The 14,929-nt window shown below is 40.6% G+C and overlaps 1 protein-coding gene across 1 annotated transcript in view; it reads right to left on the bottom strand.

Annotated features, from left to right (window-relative positions):
• The window catches only part of col11a1a (collagen, type XI, alpha 1a), a 93,223-nt gene extending 88,722 nt beyond the window's left edge, over positions 1 to 4,501 (bottom strand). The window contains exon 1 of the mRNA XM_042510329.1: positions 4,267 to 4,501. Within this exon, the coding sequence (XP_042366263.1) occupies positions 4,267 to 4,381 (115 nt within the window). The 5' untranslated portion in view covers positions 4,382 to 4,501. The remainder of the gene's footprint in view (positions 1 to 4,266) is intronic.
• Between the last annotated feature and the right edge of the window lie 10,428 nt (positions 4,502 to 14,929).

Below are 14,929 nucleotides of genomic sequence, written 5' to 3'. Positions count from 1 at the left end.
GGTGTCTGAAGGCACCAGCAAGCCTTTTCTGACAGCCCTAAAGCCACTGTTTTGGTTGGCATGTAGAGGTCAAATCTCTCAAAGTTTCTTTAACTTCTTGATACAAAGGCAATCTTTAAAAAATGTCTGATGTCGCTCTCAACACTCCCTGGTCAAAAATCCATCTCTGGCAAGGAAAAGCAAATTAAAAGCCTGTTTTATTCTTTTCAGATCGGCATGCAGTTTGGGTATAGGTCCCTGTTTCAAGGTAACTATATTTCTTGTGAATGTGGAGATGCTATAACCACGGCTGCTAATACACACGATTGGTACAAGATCACCAGATAGTCAGTGCTGATTACAGCGAAATTTGAGAACACTTTTCAGACATATTAGACAAAAACCTTTCCCGAGGATTCCATCCTCATGAAAAGCAAGCATCAGAACCCACTGCATAAATATGTTAAATTTACTATGTCACTTTATCATGTTGAAAGTATTTTCACATAAATGCCCTGGTCTACATCTGGTCTCTGTATCTTCTAGAAGAATCTACAACACCTGCAATGAACCAGATGCACATGACAATGAAGGCAGAGAGAGCTAGTCTGCTTCAATCTATAACACAAAACTAAACTGTAAGTCATGCACAAAAGCAAACACTTATAATGACAAAAGAAATCTGCAAAAGCATCATCCACTTTTTTAAAGATTTTTTTTGGCTTTTTGCCTTAATTTAGATAGGACAGCAAGCGTGAAAGGGGGAGAGAGAGAATGGATGACATGCAGCAAAGGGCCAGGGTCGGGCTCGAACCCATGGCCACTGCGGCGAGGACAAAGCTTTTGTAAGCCTCTGTGAGCTACTGGGCGCCCTGCATCATCCACTTTTATTCTCTCAAAGCACCTAAACCTATAGGCACAAATTTTATCTTCCTCTAAGGGACATTTGTATGGGATGACTAAGCTCAGTATAAATGCGCGCCCTCAATCAACTCCAAATCCAACTTGCTCCCATTTCAAAAGAGGACACAGAGGAGACAAAAATAAGCAAAATTATACAAAAACATCAGAGAAAATGTGAGAGTTGAGAGCAGAATCAGCAAACTGTTACTCCCTCGGAATGCCATCACAGAGGACAACTTGGCTTTTTTTGTGTAGCTTGTGAAGATGAACCAGCTACTTACTTTGGAGAGTGAACTGAGGACCCCATTGTGAGTTCCTGCAGTGTTGCTTTCAGTTCAAACTCCAGGACTCATATGTTCCAGATGTGGCAATTTGGCCAGGCTACGACCCTCACACAGAGGTGCTGAGAAAACGTCAATACTGGCCAATCCATTAAGGTGGCCAAATGAGTGTGCACAGGTTTTAAAGGAGTGCATCTGATGAGCTGGTGTGAGTTTGCCCTCGGGGCTGAGCAAACAGGCCATATAGCTACCAGCAGAACATGAAGGGACGGATCTTCTTTAGTCTGGAGAAGAGAGAAAATTCTAGCCAACCCTAAGTTGAGGCAAGGCAGCCTCTATTGCTCTGTTATTGGATCATCTTAACATCATTATGCAAATTTTGAAGGCATGCAGGGAAGGGAGGAGCAGTATGACACATTACCATAAGACATAGATGGACTAATTTGATATGATCTCCATCATGTTCACAGGTGTACAACGATGCAAACACTGTGTTTCAACAGATGACATATCACCTGTATTAGGACAGCGGCCAAAAAAGCTTTCCTTTATCACACAGTATTGTATGTGAGACTTGAGCATGCCGGTATTATAAATCCTTCTCCTGCTGTGTCTTTTTCAGTATTTACATCTTTACAGAAAGATGAAATTGGCTGATAAACAGAGGAGGACCCTTTCACCTGCAGCTCCCTGAGACTCTAATAATATCTTCAGCCAGAATGTCTCTCTCTATATGTCCTCCCCCCTCTCTCCCACTCTCCCTCTCTCCTTCCTCTAACTTCCACCATGCTGCCGGCTAAAACAAGACAGCTTTATGCTGGTGTCATACCAAAGAAACTTCACTGAGACCTACCCAGTTTTTCAAAGCACCCCCCCCCCCACACACACACACACACACACTTCCCCCTTGCTTTTCCTCTCGACTCCTTTTACCGTATACCGCCACATAAATAGCAGAGCATATTATCACATAGTTTTATAAATCCAAATTGGTCACCTTATAGAAAAAGTGATATTTCAGAGGCCACTGTGATCATCCCCAATGCAGAATCTGAGTCTAAATTTGCAGCTATATTTTAATGCCAAGCTGTTGGTTTTGTGGAGGGAGAAAAACTCTTCTCCAAATGATTCAGGAACTACCATAAAAGTGTGACAGCTACACAGGACAACGGTCCAGCAAGGAGCTGATTAGCTGATGTTCCCGGTTGAGCACATTAGGGAGAGGACTCTAAAAATGCTAGCTTTGTCTGCTGGAATGCACATGCCTGCGCCCCGGGGGCTGAGAAAACGTGTCTGTACACTGCTAGATGAAGAGGGCACCCTGCAGAAACAGCTTTGACTGACTGAGACCCCGGAACAGAGAGCCTGCAGCACAATGCTTAGAGTCACAAAAAAGGAGTTGATGTGTTTGGAAAGGTGAGATTTTCAATCTACAGTAAAATTCCAGTCCAATATCTTCCCAGCTGCAGTTTGTAATACTAGCAGGAAACAAATTACTGTAAAATAAGGGAAGTGGGTAAATTAAAAAGTAAAAAATAAAAGAAAAAATTAAATTGATTTGTGCATTAGAAATTAAAATAACAATGACAATGCATTAACTCATGATACTGTGATTTCCTCCTTTAACTCTACTATTGCTGGGTTAAATGTTTGTGAGTTGTGACCACCCATGTGCTGTTTTCAGACCCATGAAGTTCATTTTTTGCATTCCGTTTCTACAAGAAAAGTCATTATGAAGATAAAAAAAATGTATCCTTAATCTCTACCTGTATCTATATGCAACAATAAATCCTTACAGGGCTGTCTTTAGGCCAAGGTGTGAGGCCTATGTAGTCCTGAACCCTGTGACTTGTGGCCATTATTGCTGCAGGCTAGGCCCATATGCAGGCCTGCTCTTTGAAGGCTCTAAAATCATAGGGAAGTGCAACAAGGACCATCATCAAATAACTGCTCAGTACTTAGAGGGGAAGCATTCCCACCACTCACACAGCACAGCCTTGTCCTGCAGCCGACTAAACATCTAAGTGCAAAGTTGAGGAGAAGAGCTGGGCACTGGGGGGTTACACAATCCAGCATTTGGGCTTCAGTGTGGACCAGGGCAGTGTGGAGATAGGGTGAACCAGCCTGACCACTCAGCCCCCTGCAGACCCAGAGGGGCTTTACACTCTGCACTGACAGCTCTGAGATCCACCTCACTACTACATATGTATCAATGCTGTATGCTGACAGAGCATCCTTAACCATACAATTAATATCCACCTCTTCAGATAGCAGAATTGCAATCAAATCAACATAAAAATATAATCGCAGAACTATCTGTGATTATACAACTTTTTATCCCATCAGCCTGACATGAAATATATAAGATTACATGTCATTATGAGGCACTGACTGTTTCAGTTAAATTCAGTATGTGTAAATTGCAGATTATCAAAGTCCAGGATCTCTCCAGTGTCATCTGTGTGAGGAAATCCACCCTGCTAACCGTGCCCACATCCACCCAGCGGACCACAATTCAGACAAAGAGCTTACTTTCAGCCTAAGTGAATCTTGAAAGCAGGGAAGGCTGCTCTGTTTTCCTGATCTCCGTAAGCACATACCAGCGGCTTAGGATGAATTTAATTGGGCGAGGTGTTTCATCTTCTGAGCGGACGCTTTCCATTCATGCGTAAAAGTAGCCCGCGGTAAACGGTGTGATAATGAATATGGTGTTTTGGCCAACAAAATATGCGCACCTCAAGCAATGACCTCCTGAGAGCATGCAGCGTATAACGTTGCCTCTCAGGATTTGCTGTCCACTTCACTTCAGTAGTGAGCAGAGTGCAGTTTTACTGTACCTTTTTATTTGGTGGCTTCCACACAGAGCTCAATTATACAGGTATATGTTGTAATCTTAGTGTAACTTAACTATTCTGGTTGTGGGACGGTGAAAAACACAAACGCACAACTGACTGTGAAGCAAACTTGTCGCCGTTGTGTCCAGGTAAATTGGTTAATCCCCCAAACTCCATCATCAGTTACTGAGTTTTCCCAGCCGGTCGCCGCTCCGTCCCCTTTCGGCCAGATAAAGTTCATTAGAGACGTTTGATCCTGATAATCTTACCTGCTCTCACATTAGTAGCCTGTAGAACCAATGTTAAAGTGATGAATGCGGTTACAGTGGAATCCATAAGCCACCTTTTCGTTTTCCACCTTGTGGACCACCTTTGCATCTCCATGGTCGGGCGCCCGCAATTTGATAAAACTTTTGAGCGACTTCAGGTGATTTTTAAAGACGTCCCTTCCACAATCCCAAATGATGATGGAAACTGTCCTACAAAAAAGCCATATGTGACAAGTTTTCGCCTCTTCTCTCAGCCACACCGAGGCCCCCGATCCTCCTTTCCAGTGCCCAGCCTTCACAGTGAAGGTAGTCGGGCTTTAACCAAAACGCACAGAGTGCAGTCGGTACACTTGGTGCGTCCGCGGACAGGAGGGCTGGGCAAGCTCCACAAACCGGAGCCACGATTACTGGGGAATGACAAGGGAGCCAGCCCCCGATTAGCAAATCACGGGGCTGGAAATTCTCCTTCGGGTCCACCCATTAGCTTTGTAAAGCGCCCTCAAGTCTCTCCCAAGTGGTCTGAGGAGAGAGAATTACAATTAAACCGTGACAAAGTTGGTAACGACCTGGGAATGATGAAATGGCAGAATTGCGCATGCAGGTTGTTTCTATAATACTAATATCGTGGGTCGACTATTCTTACAACTCCTGAGCTGGCGCAAAAAAGTTCCGGTATTTGCAGCATAAATGCAGTTTCAGTGAATATAATGAAGAACAGTTTTAGAATTTCCCACTTTTTACAGGAAAATATACATATAAATCAATTCATAAAAACGTTTTAACCTTGACAACTCAGTATATAGATACTATACATACTATATAAAGAAAATAAACATGAAATATAGAGCGAAGGACTTAACTTTTTTTAGTAGAACTAGGTTTATTTAGGTTGCTTGCCAATTTCAGTGATACTACTATAGCTGGCTACACAGTGTTCTGTACAATGCCGACCAAAGGCACATTTATAGGCTTATATTAAAAGATCTATGAAAGATCACTTGTCTAATTTACATTCAAGACATTCTTTATTTGTCAATATTTTATATGAAGCCTGAATTGTGGCGCACTTTGTAGAATCTGTTTCAATGTGAGCTCTACAAATGAATAAATTACCATCTTTCTGACATTTAATATTGATGACTGAGATATTGCCTGATAATGTTATCATGGTGTGCAGGTGGGTACATGTAGTCTCATGTAGCCAGCCCTGTGTCAGCATTTAAGATAGTTCTGGAAGCTCCCATTATTATTCTAGTATTGGTGAAAAAACACTGATTTGTTTGTATTTCCCTTAACCAATCACAATCATCTTAGGCAGCGCTAGTTAAGCCCACAATACAGCAAGAGTGCACTTTGCAAAACAGGAGCACACAGATATTGAAAGGGGAGGAGAAAAATGCTGGGAATAGCTGGCCAGTAGCAGGCTTCACAGTCAGACTAGCTACATGTGATAAATAGAGACTGTTTACATCTGGTATTAACATGCATCTTGTGTGATCTGATCACAAGCAGACAGAGCTTTAATGCAAGTTTAAATGGACACCACATCGTATTGTAATCCAACCTCTCGAGCCATTTGCTGAGGTGGTCTGGGACACGTGACCACATATCTTTTGTGGTGTAATGTATCTCTGACAGGGACTACATCATCAATGCAGGATGTGGTGGGTTTTTTTAATGACAGTTTTTGATGCTATAATTTGGCCACTTTAAGACCAGTTGCACACAATGTTACATGACCATCCATCATTTTGTCCTGTGGAAGGAGACGTGCTAAAATATGACGACATCAATTTTTCCAACTGTACCAACACAATTGCTAACATGATCAATGAGCACGCTAGTGAGCAGCTTGCACTATATGGACATAATAACTGTGCACTAGGCCCTTTGACCTTGTAGCATAAGTGATGCAGACATGAACACATGTGGTCATCTGGATAAGCATGATAGACACAGGTGTGAACAGTGATTTGCCTCAACAGGCCACCTGCTTTCTGACCACCCAACCAAGTGATATGCGCACTATTAATAGCCATTATAGTTGTGCATAATGAATAAAAATGTGAAAAATTGCAGATCCTTCCTGAATGCTGTTTTTACAAAACATGCAACATTCTGATTCGTTATTGGTAACACTTCACGGCAAGTGTACATGAATTCATGCATAACTTTGCACGTGAAAAAGCTTTTTTTTTTTTTTTAAGGAATATGGATAACCTGAAACAAGTCACAATAAGGTATGTTGACCAAAATGCACTTTTGGTCAACCCTAAAGAGTGATTGTAGGGGGTGAAGGGTTTCAGGGTTCCTCATCTAATGGCCTTTTTGAAACAGGGGTCAGTGTAGAGGACAGTCAGCTCCTTGTATCTCTTGGCTCTCTTCAGTGAAAGCATGGATCCTGACCAGGCTCTGTCTGTCAGCCAGCTCGTCCTTCCCGGTCAGCCAGACTCAGCCTGTTTCCTGCCAAACAGTATCAGATGCTCCTCCTGGATGGCCGGTGGCAAAAAGAAGCACAGCCATTTCTCTGGGACGAATTGGTGTCTGGGCTGAGAGGGTTTCATGCAACATCTCATCTTCTAATGGTTCAGGGAGCAAGGGCAATCATTCCCAAAGTGGGCTCCAGTGTGTTTCATGCACTTTTGTCGAGGTCCAAGTAGTTTTAAATAAAATCTCATTCCATTTTGGTTAATAGGAAAATTATTCCAATTAAAGAATGTGTTTAAAGTGTTTGGCATTGCTACAGCCTTGCTAGTTACACATCTTTACTGTCATCTCTGACACTCATATATTAATTGACAGTCATTGCTAGACAGTCAGGTGTTCACTTCAAAGGAAATATGAATAATTGCGAGGCAGTCAGCAATGGGTGATGCAACTGAAAGATGCTGCAGTGACAGCAGCAGATGGTGGACTCGGGGATAGCGAGGCATGCATATGATTTGAAGTCTGCTTATTTGATTTCCTGTCAGATGGGGGAAATCGGAACAAGGAGCAGTCACATTTCCCCTTCATTCAATAACCTCAGTGCACTTCGCACCAAATAAAACACAATTCCTCTGTTAGAGATGCAATGTGACCAGCAGTATATGTTAGGAAAATTTCATGTATGTAATCTGCTGGGGGAAAGACTAATTGTTATTCTTAGTTTGCTGAGTAAAGCAACTGCAGCACTTTTTGTAGCAGCAGAAGTTGTAGCTTTACTATTTGTAGCTGTAACAACAGTTGCTGCCTCAATAGTAGTAAAATGATAGGGTGAGATAAGGATATACAATATTGACAACCCTGATATGAGATTGCTGTATGAATTTGAGGAAACTTTAAGGTGCCACAGTAATGTTCTGAACAGTGGACATTTTGACTCATTAAATGAAATTATTTTCATTTCATTTGAAGTTAGATTTTTACAGTTTCAGTACTTCAGATTTATGGTAATCAGTCAAGGATTTGTAGCCATTAATATTTTGTAATTTAAAAAAATGTTTAACATGTGTATAAAAGATATAGTCTGTCTCAGATATTCTCCCACGATTACTGCCAGCATGTGCATGTAATTGTTATCAGCTGTGACTATAATGACAATCAGCCTTTGTCCAAAATTGTTACCGTCTCCACTAATGAGACGGCCCTAAAACCAACAGATAACCAAGCCAACTAACTGCTACCAGACAAATGATGAATAATCTCTCTGGCAATGCAGTCTTCTCACTCACTATTGTAGCAGTTACAATTAGTGATTCTGCAAAGTAGCTTGTGCTGTTTAAATCCTACAGTAAGAAGGGAGTTGTTGGGTATCAAGTTTTGAACTGCACCAGCATTTTGGTATTGTACGGCTGCCATATTTTGGGAAAGGGGTGCTTATCCTTACTGCTGTACTTTGTTTTAAACCAGTGTTACACATGCGTAAAAATTGTTGCAGTGGAAACTGTCTTTTGTTCAAGGAAGCATTGTGCTATTTGGAGCTGGTTGAGATTAGCTGAGACACTCACGTGACAGCTAATGCCCAATGGTCACCTCCCTTAAATGTATTCTAAGCTCTGACTGATGGGAAAACAAATTTAAGGCATATGGATTAAGCGACCACCTGAAACGAGATGGCACAAAGAAGAGCGCTGCTCTGTTTACTCTTTTGCAACCAATGAAAAAAATCCTCTTACAACAGTTCATATGATATCACATGGAAAATCATTCATATACACCTGTTTTTATGATATTTTACAAATTACCACCCCTACAGGTGAGGTTACCTACATAACTTAAAATAACTCAGCGTTGACTTTTGGTTTCACACAGTACACAAACACCAATCTCCTGGGTCAAAGCCTTGTGGTGCTTTGACCCATCCACTAGCTATGCCTCCCCGAGACTTTCTTCTTTGTTCCATACAGCCTGCTGCACATAGGTCACATGATCACAGCATCCTGGCTCACGATTATATAGGTTATATACAAGTTATAGTACATTACTACTTGTAGGTATAAGTATGAACAGTGAATGAGAATAGCCTGCACCAATGACAAAAACCAGGAAATCATGCGGATGGGTGGAATTTGTCATTATCATTGGCACACCTTGTTGTACATCCATATGAGAAAACATTATCAGGAGCAAACACAATCTCTGTAAAAATTTAGACACGTCTCACAAAAGTCCTCCATATTAAACAGAAAAATCTGTGTTGGTACATGCCTTCCGAAAGAATTTGTGCAATGTGTCGGCGTTTTCTGTCTGATGCTACAATCAAACAAATATACACCTCAATGGTTAAGGTTTAGTTACGTTTGGGCACAAACCCAACTTGGTCAGGGTCAGGAGAGGAACATGTTATAGCTTAAAATAAGTAGCTGGTTAAGGTTAGAAAAACATTGCGGTTTGGGTTAAAGTAACTACTTTGTTACCGTAAGAGGTAGTTCATCATGATTACAATAATCATGTTGTTTAGTTGACCCATGAATCCACTCCAATTTCTTTCCTCTGTGGACATTTTGACTCCACAGTAGTGTAACCCGACTTCCTCCCTATGCTCCAGATGGACAAAAGTCATAAGTACTACAGCCGCTTACCCATGTTGTTGCAACAATGATTTTCTGAATACAACCGACACCTCACAAAAAAAGTATTGGGTTTAGACTGCATGTAGCTTTCTTTCTGAATGAAAACTGAAAGGATACAGCTTTTAAAGAAATATGAAAACCTTCACAGTCACTTACCAGTGCACACATATAGCCAGGTCAAGAATGAACCAGGAAAGTAAAAATCAACTACCAATAAGCAGCCATACAGGCTGCTCTACTATTCAATATACTAAATACTGCGTTCACAGAACTAATCAAAAGAGATTGACCTAATAAGCAGTTGAATAAATGAATTGGTCAGATGAGATAATGCTTATCTGACAACCGGACTAGTACATTGTGCAATTGAGATATCAGAAACATGTTATGTTGTTGGTGTAAAAGAGGTGGAATCAATATCATTAGTATCTTGCAATACATACTTAAAACCAGTACAATGACAAGTTAGCAAGCCACCAGTGCTGTTTGGAAATTCACTGGTGTAGCGGCAAAAATGCAAATCATGGGTTGGGATTCTAGAGCAATTAGATGTTGACGAGTCTCACTCATGAGATACAGCTAGAATGTGCTTAGAGGCTTGCGATTGGCCACCTATTTCAGACAGAATTTTCTTCTTCTGCTATCTATGTGTTAACCGTAATTCAGACCTAAGACTCGTGGCCAGACAAAACCTTTTTGGAGCAGTACAAAGAAAAGTTGCTTTGGTGTGAACTGACCCATTTCAGCTCAGCTCAAGCTGGCTGATGGTGTTGTTTGTGACTCAGCTTGTCAAGTTCCAGGGGCTAGTTTTAGTATGTAAGGCATGTCACCTGTTTCAGCAGCCAATCAGCTTGTAGCAAAGTCAGAGGGTCAAGTTAGTAACACACTGAACGAAAACAGCTGGTTGAAAAAACAGCCATATCTGTATGACATAAGCCTTCAAATAAGAAGTGAGTTGTACATTATCAGCACTGGTTATGTCAATTAGTGTGGCATATTTATTATGAATAAGGTCAATTATGAATACAGTCAATCTGAAGCTCAGATTTTTTTTGCCATCACCACTAGAAATTCAAGTGAAGCGAGTATCCCACCATCACCATCCTCAGTCATATTTTAGGACCCTTCAAGTTATATCCAATGACAAAAATGCCTAAAAAGTTAGAGTGAAAGTACAGAGAATTGTTAATACGGAGGGGGTACACCATATTGTCCATTTACATTAGTGTAAACTTGCAGGGTTCCAGAACGTAGCAGTCTGGAGCATTGCAAGTGGTTCCAAGTTTCAACTCGTTTTGTCGCGAATCTTTGGCCCACACTGGGTTATGCAGCTTTGTAAGAGCAACATCACTGATTCCTGAGTTTAGCACTGCCAAAGAAAATTTTGACTGGTTTAAAGAAATACAAACAACCCAGAGCATTTAATCCCTTTATGAGGAATTGTGATGGGTTTAGCCAGAGCTGACAAAGCTTAAACAAAGTCTGAGGATAGATCCAGCTGTGCGAGTCTAGTTATTGACGGAGCATTTTGGGTTGCTATTTGGCAAAGCCTTAGTACAACACATGATCTAGAAATGCCAGTGACAATTTTAGTGAAAAAAACATAGGACAGAAAAAGAGACCTGAATTCAAAATCTTGTTTTTATTTTAAATATATTCTGTAAGGCATGTTTTGAGTACTGCAAAGATTTTAAATAAGAATAGTTATTTTATTTGCCATAAGTTTAAACTGACATGGTATCGAAACACAAGCACTTTTCACAGGCACGCTCAAGCCAGCCACCCGCCACTGTCTGTCACTGTTTACACACTGCACAGAGGAGAGTATAAAGAGCTCTTTCTCCACACTCACTCCAGTCCTCTGTCTAACACAAACAAGCAAAAGTTCCCTCACTCCACTAACATTATTTTTGGCTACCACAGTATTTCATAGGGATAAATACACTTTTTAATCATGTATCAATTAATCAGTTTAGTCATCATATATGGACTGTATTGCTTTTATTAGGTTTGGAATAATTTGAGGTTATCTGAGAAGAGCCAGAGCTTTATTTGTTTGATAGTATGCCATGGTTTTGGTGTTTTGGGGATGTATTTTTGCCATGAAAATGATTTGCTGTCATACACAGTGCCTTGACAGTGACAACCATGTATTTTCAATGTGGTCTACCATGTAGCACACCAAAATTAGCATCTGGCTAAATGCTGCCTCCATTTCCAGAGGGCACATGCAAGCCCAAGATGTACAGTTATATGGAGATGTTTTCAGAGGCACTTGTTGCTTTTTTATTTTGGTAAACATACAGAAATATGACATGAACAGATCTATGCATCAACTACAGACCTGATGCAGGGCAGCAAGATATAACTCACTTGTACAGTCAGACTGTCATTCCTAATATACAGAGCCATTTTCCATTTGCTTGTTAAGCATCATACAACATAATTTAGTGTACTGCAATTTGTAAAAAAAAAACAAAAAAAAAACTAAATAAATAAAAAATAGGGTATTTACTGGTTTTGTTTCAGCTGTTTCAGCTATTTTCTTTGATTTCATGAATCTGTTCCAAACATTTAGAAATGTTTTTAGTATTTCACAGAAATATTTAATAATTGTCAATGTATATTTATGGTTGCACGTTTTTCTAATCACTACAAAAAGGCACATAGGACAGAATCATCCCTCCAATGTAAATGTATGTATAATTTATTGTATTTTTGTGATTTATGTTGATAATTATGATGGCTGTGCTCTAAATTCTGATTTAAAGCTACTCCACGCACATCTCTGTTGCTCACACTAATTAAAACCCAAATGTCTGACTCAACCACACGGGGGAGAAAAAAAAACTATACTGTGAACTGAAGTCAGCCTGGCCTGGGCTACAGGTGTTTGTAATGGGAAGCAGCCTGATTCTACAGCGCATCAGAGGAAGGAAGCAGCAATCTTGCAGCCAGACATGCAACAAGCCCTTTATATGTCTCAGAAAGTCAGGAATGCCATTTTGTCTGAGCACACTGTAGCTGAGAGGCATCTAAAGTGATGGCTTCAGCTGATAAAAGTATAATTTCAGGGCTGCTGTGCTGTTCCTATGTGAGAGGACTTGATAATTGCTGTTTTATTTATGCTGTATGAGGCACCGAATACCACATGTTGAAATAATAACAGTTGGCATCCAGATCTTACATAAGCATGTCCTAGAAAGCTGGAGGAAAATATCTAAACATTTTTTGGTTGTGCCATTTGTATTAATACTTTTTTGGCTCTTCAACCTTGTTCAAAGAGGTAGTCACCACGTCAGGCTCATAAAACTAAGACCGGCACAAGATTTTTTACATGGTAATTATCAGCCATAACATAAGAATTTAGTGAAGTTTATGGGGCTTTTGAAAGTTCCCAAAGTCTATTTGGGAGCACAGCACAATAACTCTACATGATGGCTTCATAGACAGTTTGAGTGCTGCACCAATTTCCCTCCCTTAATAGAGCAATTTATAACCCACAACGCAACTCTGCTTTCAGCCAGTCAGAGAAAGCTGAAGGTAGAGCTGTATGTTCACACCACCTGGTCAGGGCGGATCTCTAGTGAGCCCTCAGGATGAAAACGTGGAGCTAGGAGAGTTGCATGACCTTGGTATGTGAAGCTGGTGTGAGGCTGCGGCCGTAAAAAAAGAAAAAAAAAGAAAAAAAAAAAAAGACAGACACGTTTTGCAGCAAATATATTGTACACCCTGTGTTGCACCATCCTCATTACAGGTGGTAAAGTGAAAGTCTGTCTTCACTGTGAAAATAATCTGTTGTGAAACTGATTTGGTATAGTTGGGCACAGAAGAGAAGTTCAGTAAAGGTCGTGGCAAAATGAGCTTAGGTGGCCAGATGGTGGGTTGTTGACTGCTACAGAGGTGAAGAAAGCAGGGAATCACCCAGGCTGAATGGGAAGATAGAGAAGCTACTGTGAAGTGAGGGTGGGTGGCCTCAACTAGTGCTAAGTCTTTGTGTGCATGTGCATGTGTTGCATGTGTATTGGTGGTCTAGCACATTTGTACAGCAACAAAATTCTGATATGTCAGTGGGGAAGCCAGCTATCACGAGTCCTGCACAGGCAGATTTATGATTCAGCCAGAAACTGGGCTTAAGCGTTCACATCAGCAGCAAAGAAAAGCTGCGGAAGTCAGTACATTCACATTTGACAAGAAACAGCAGTTAACTCTGACCATAAACTGTAACTCAGTAATGGCTGCAACATGAACACTGAGGCTTGGATTAAAACTAAATTCCAGACACACACTGCAATCACAAAGCGTTACACAGCCCTGTTAATTAATTGACTTAAATTGAATCTGTGCAGAATAAAATCCTTAACAAAATAATGTGTCAACAAATGTGACAGTTCACATGAAGACAGATTTACATTACAGCTAGTATGGACTAGCCATACAAACAGTTAACAGTTTATGAGAAACACCTACCTAAAAAAGAATTGTGTAACACAGTCATGCAACAAATCCTACCCTCACAGAGGTTATAATGTTCAGTTTTTGTTGAAACTGCCTCAGAGATGTAGGTAGGTGTTGATTTAACCTACATATCTACATATGTATGCACAATCTTTGGGAAACAGGACAAGATTTTAGTATTGGAAGCATTCTGTTTTGTGTTTGTAGTCTGTTTGTAATTTGAGCAGTATTGACCAATAAAATTTGAAAAGCAGGTAAACAGTCTGTGTGGATAGATGGAACTAACTGGCCAAAATGCAGTCTTGGAACCTATCAGCTATTATCTGTCAATGAGGTTTGTTTTTTTTTACTTATCTGAATTCATATACAAGTATGTGTTTATGGAGATTAGCTGAAATGAGCAGCACAAAGAAAAAGGAAGTCTTGGCCTAGCTACACTGGATCTCCCTAAATATTGGCTCCACAGGTTTATCGTTGTCAGACCAATAGCTGAAGGGTTCCAAGATTGCTGATTCAACTATTTTATCATGTTTTGGAGGCTGCAGTTTGTGGTGTTGCTGAACTGTGTTCGGTTATACTGAAAAGTATTTCTTTTATTTTGTCTAACCCAACAGTTGCCAATAGAAACACATCTATGTATGATGCAATACAGTTAACAAACTACACCCTCTAATCTGACAATACAGTTGAATGTAGTTATGCATTTATCACATATAACTGCTTCTCTCACTTGAACCCTTAAACTCCACTCATGTAGACACCCTATCACATTAAAAGCAAGCCAACATGACAAATTCAGCATGTAACCTATAATGCTTAATATTTTCATACAATGAAACCTGTTATAGTGCAGTCATAAGACACCCATAATGTGCCTTAGCTGCACACGTGTTACCAATATAGAGCAGAGGTTTGCTCTTTTTAGCCAGCACTGACTCAAATCTTCTTTCTCACATTTCCTGGTTTGCTCTGTGGGCAGTGGAAGTCAAGCCTCATTCACAGAGCTCCTTTTCATATGTGTCCGTGTCTCCCTCCCACCCTGTAACTGGGTTGTTGAGAACTGCCCTGTAACAGCATGCAGTGTGTGCCCACAGGGGCGGCACTGAAATACTGTGGCCTCTAAATGGAAGCCCATAGGGCAGGGTTCACAG

This window comes from Plectropomus leopardus, chromosome 21, assembly GCF_008729295.1.
Source record: "Plectropomus leopardus isolate mb chromosome 21, YSFRI_Pleo_2.0, whole genome shotgun sequence".
In the NCBI taxonomy this organism is placed as follows: Eukaryota; Metazoa; Chordata; class Actinopteri; order Perciformes; family Serranidae; genus Plectropomus; species Plectropomus leopardus.
This window is presented reverse-complemented; position numbering and strand designations above follow the sequence as displayed.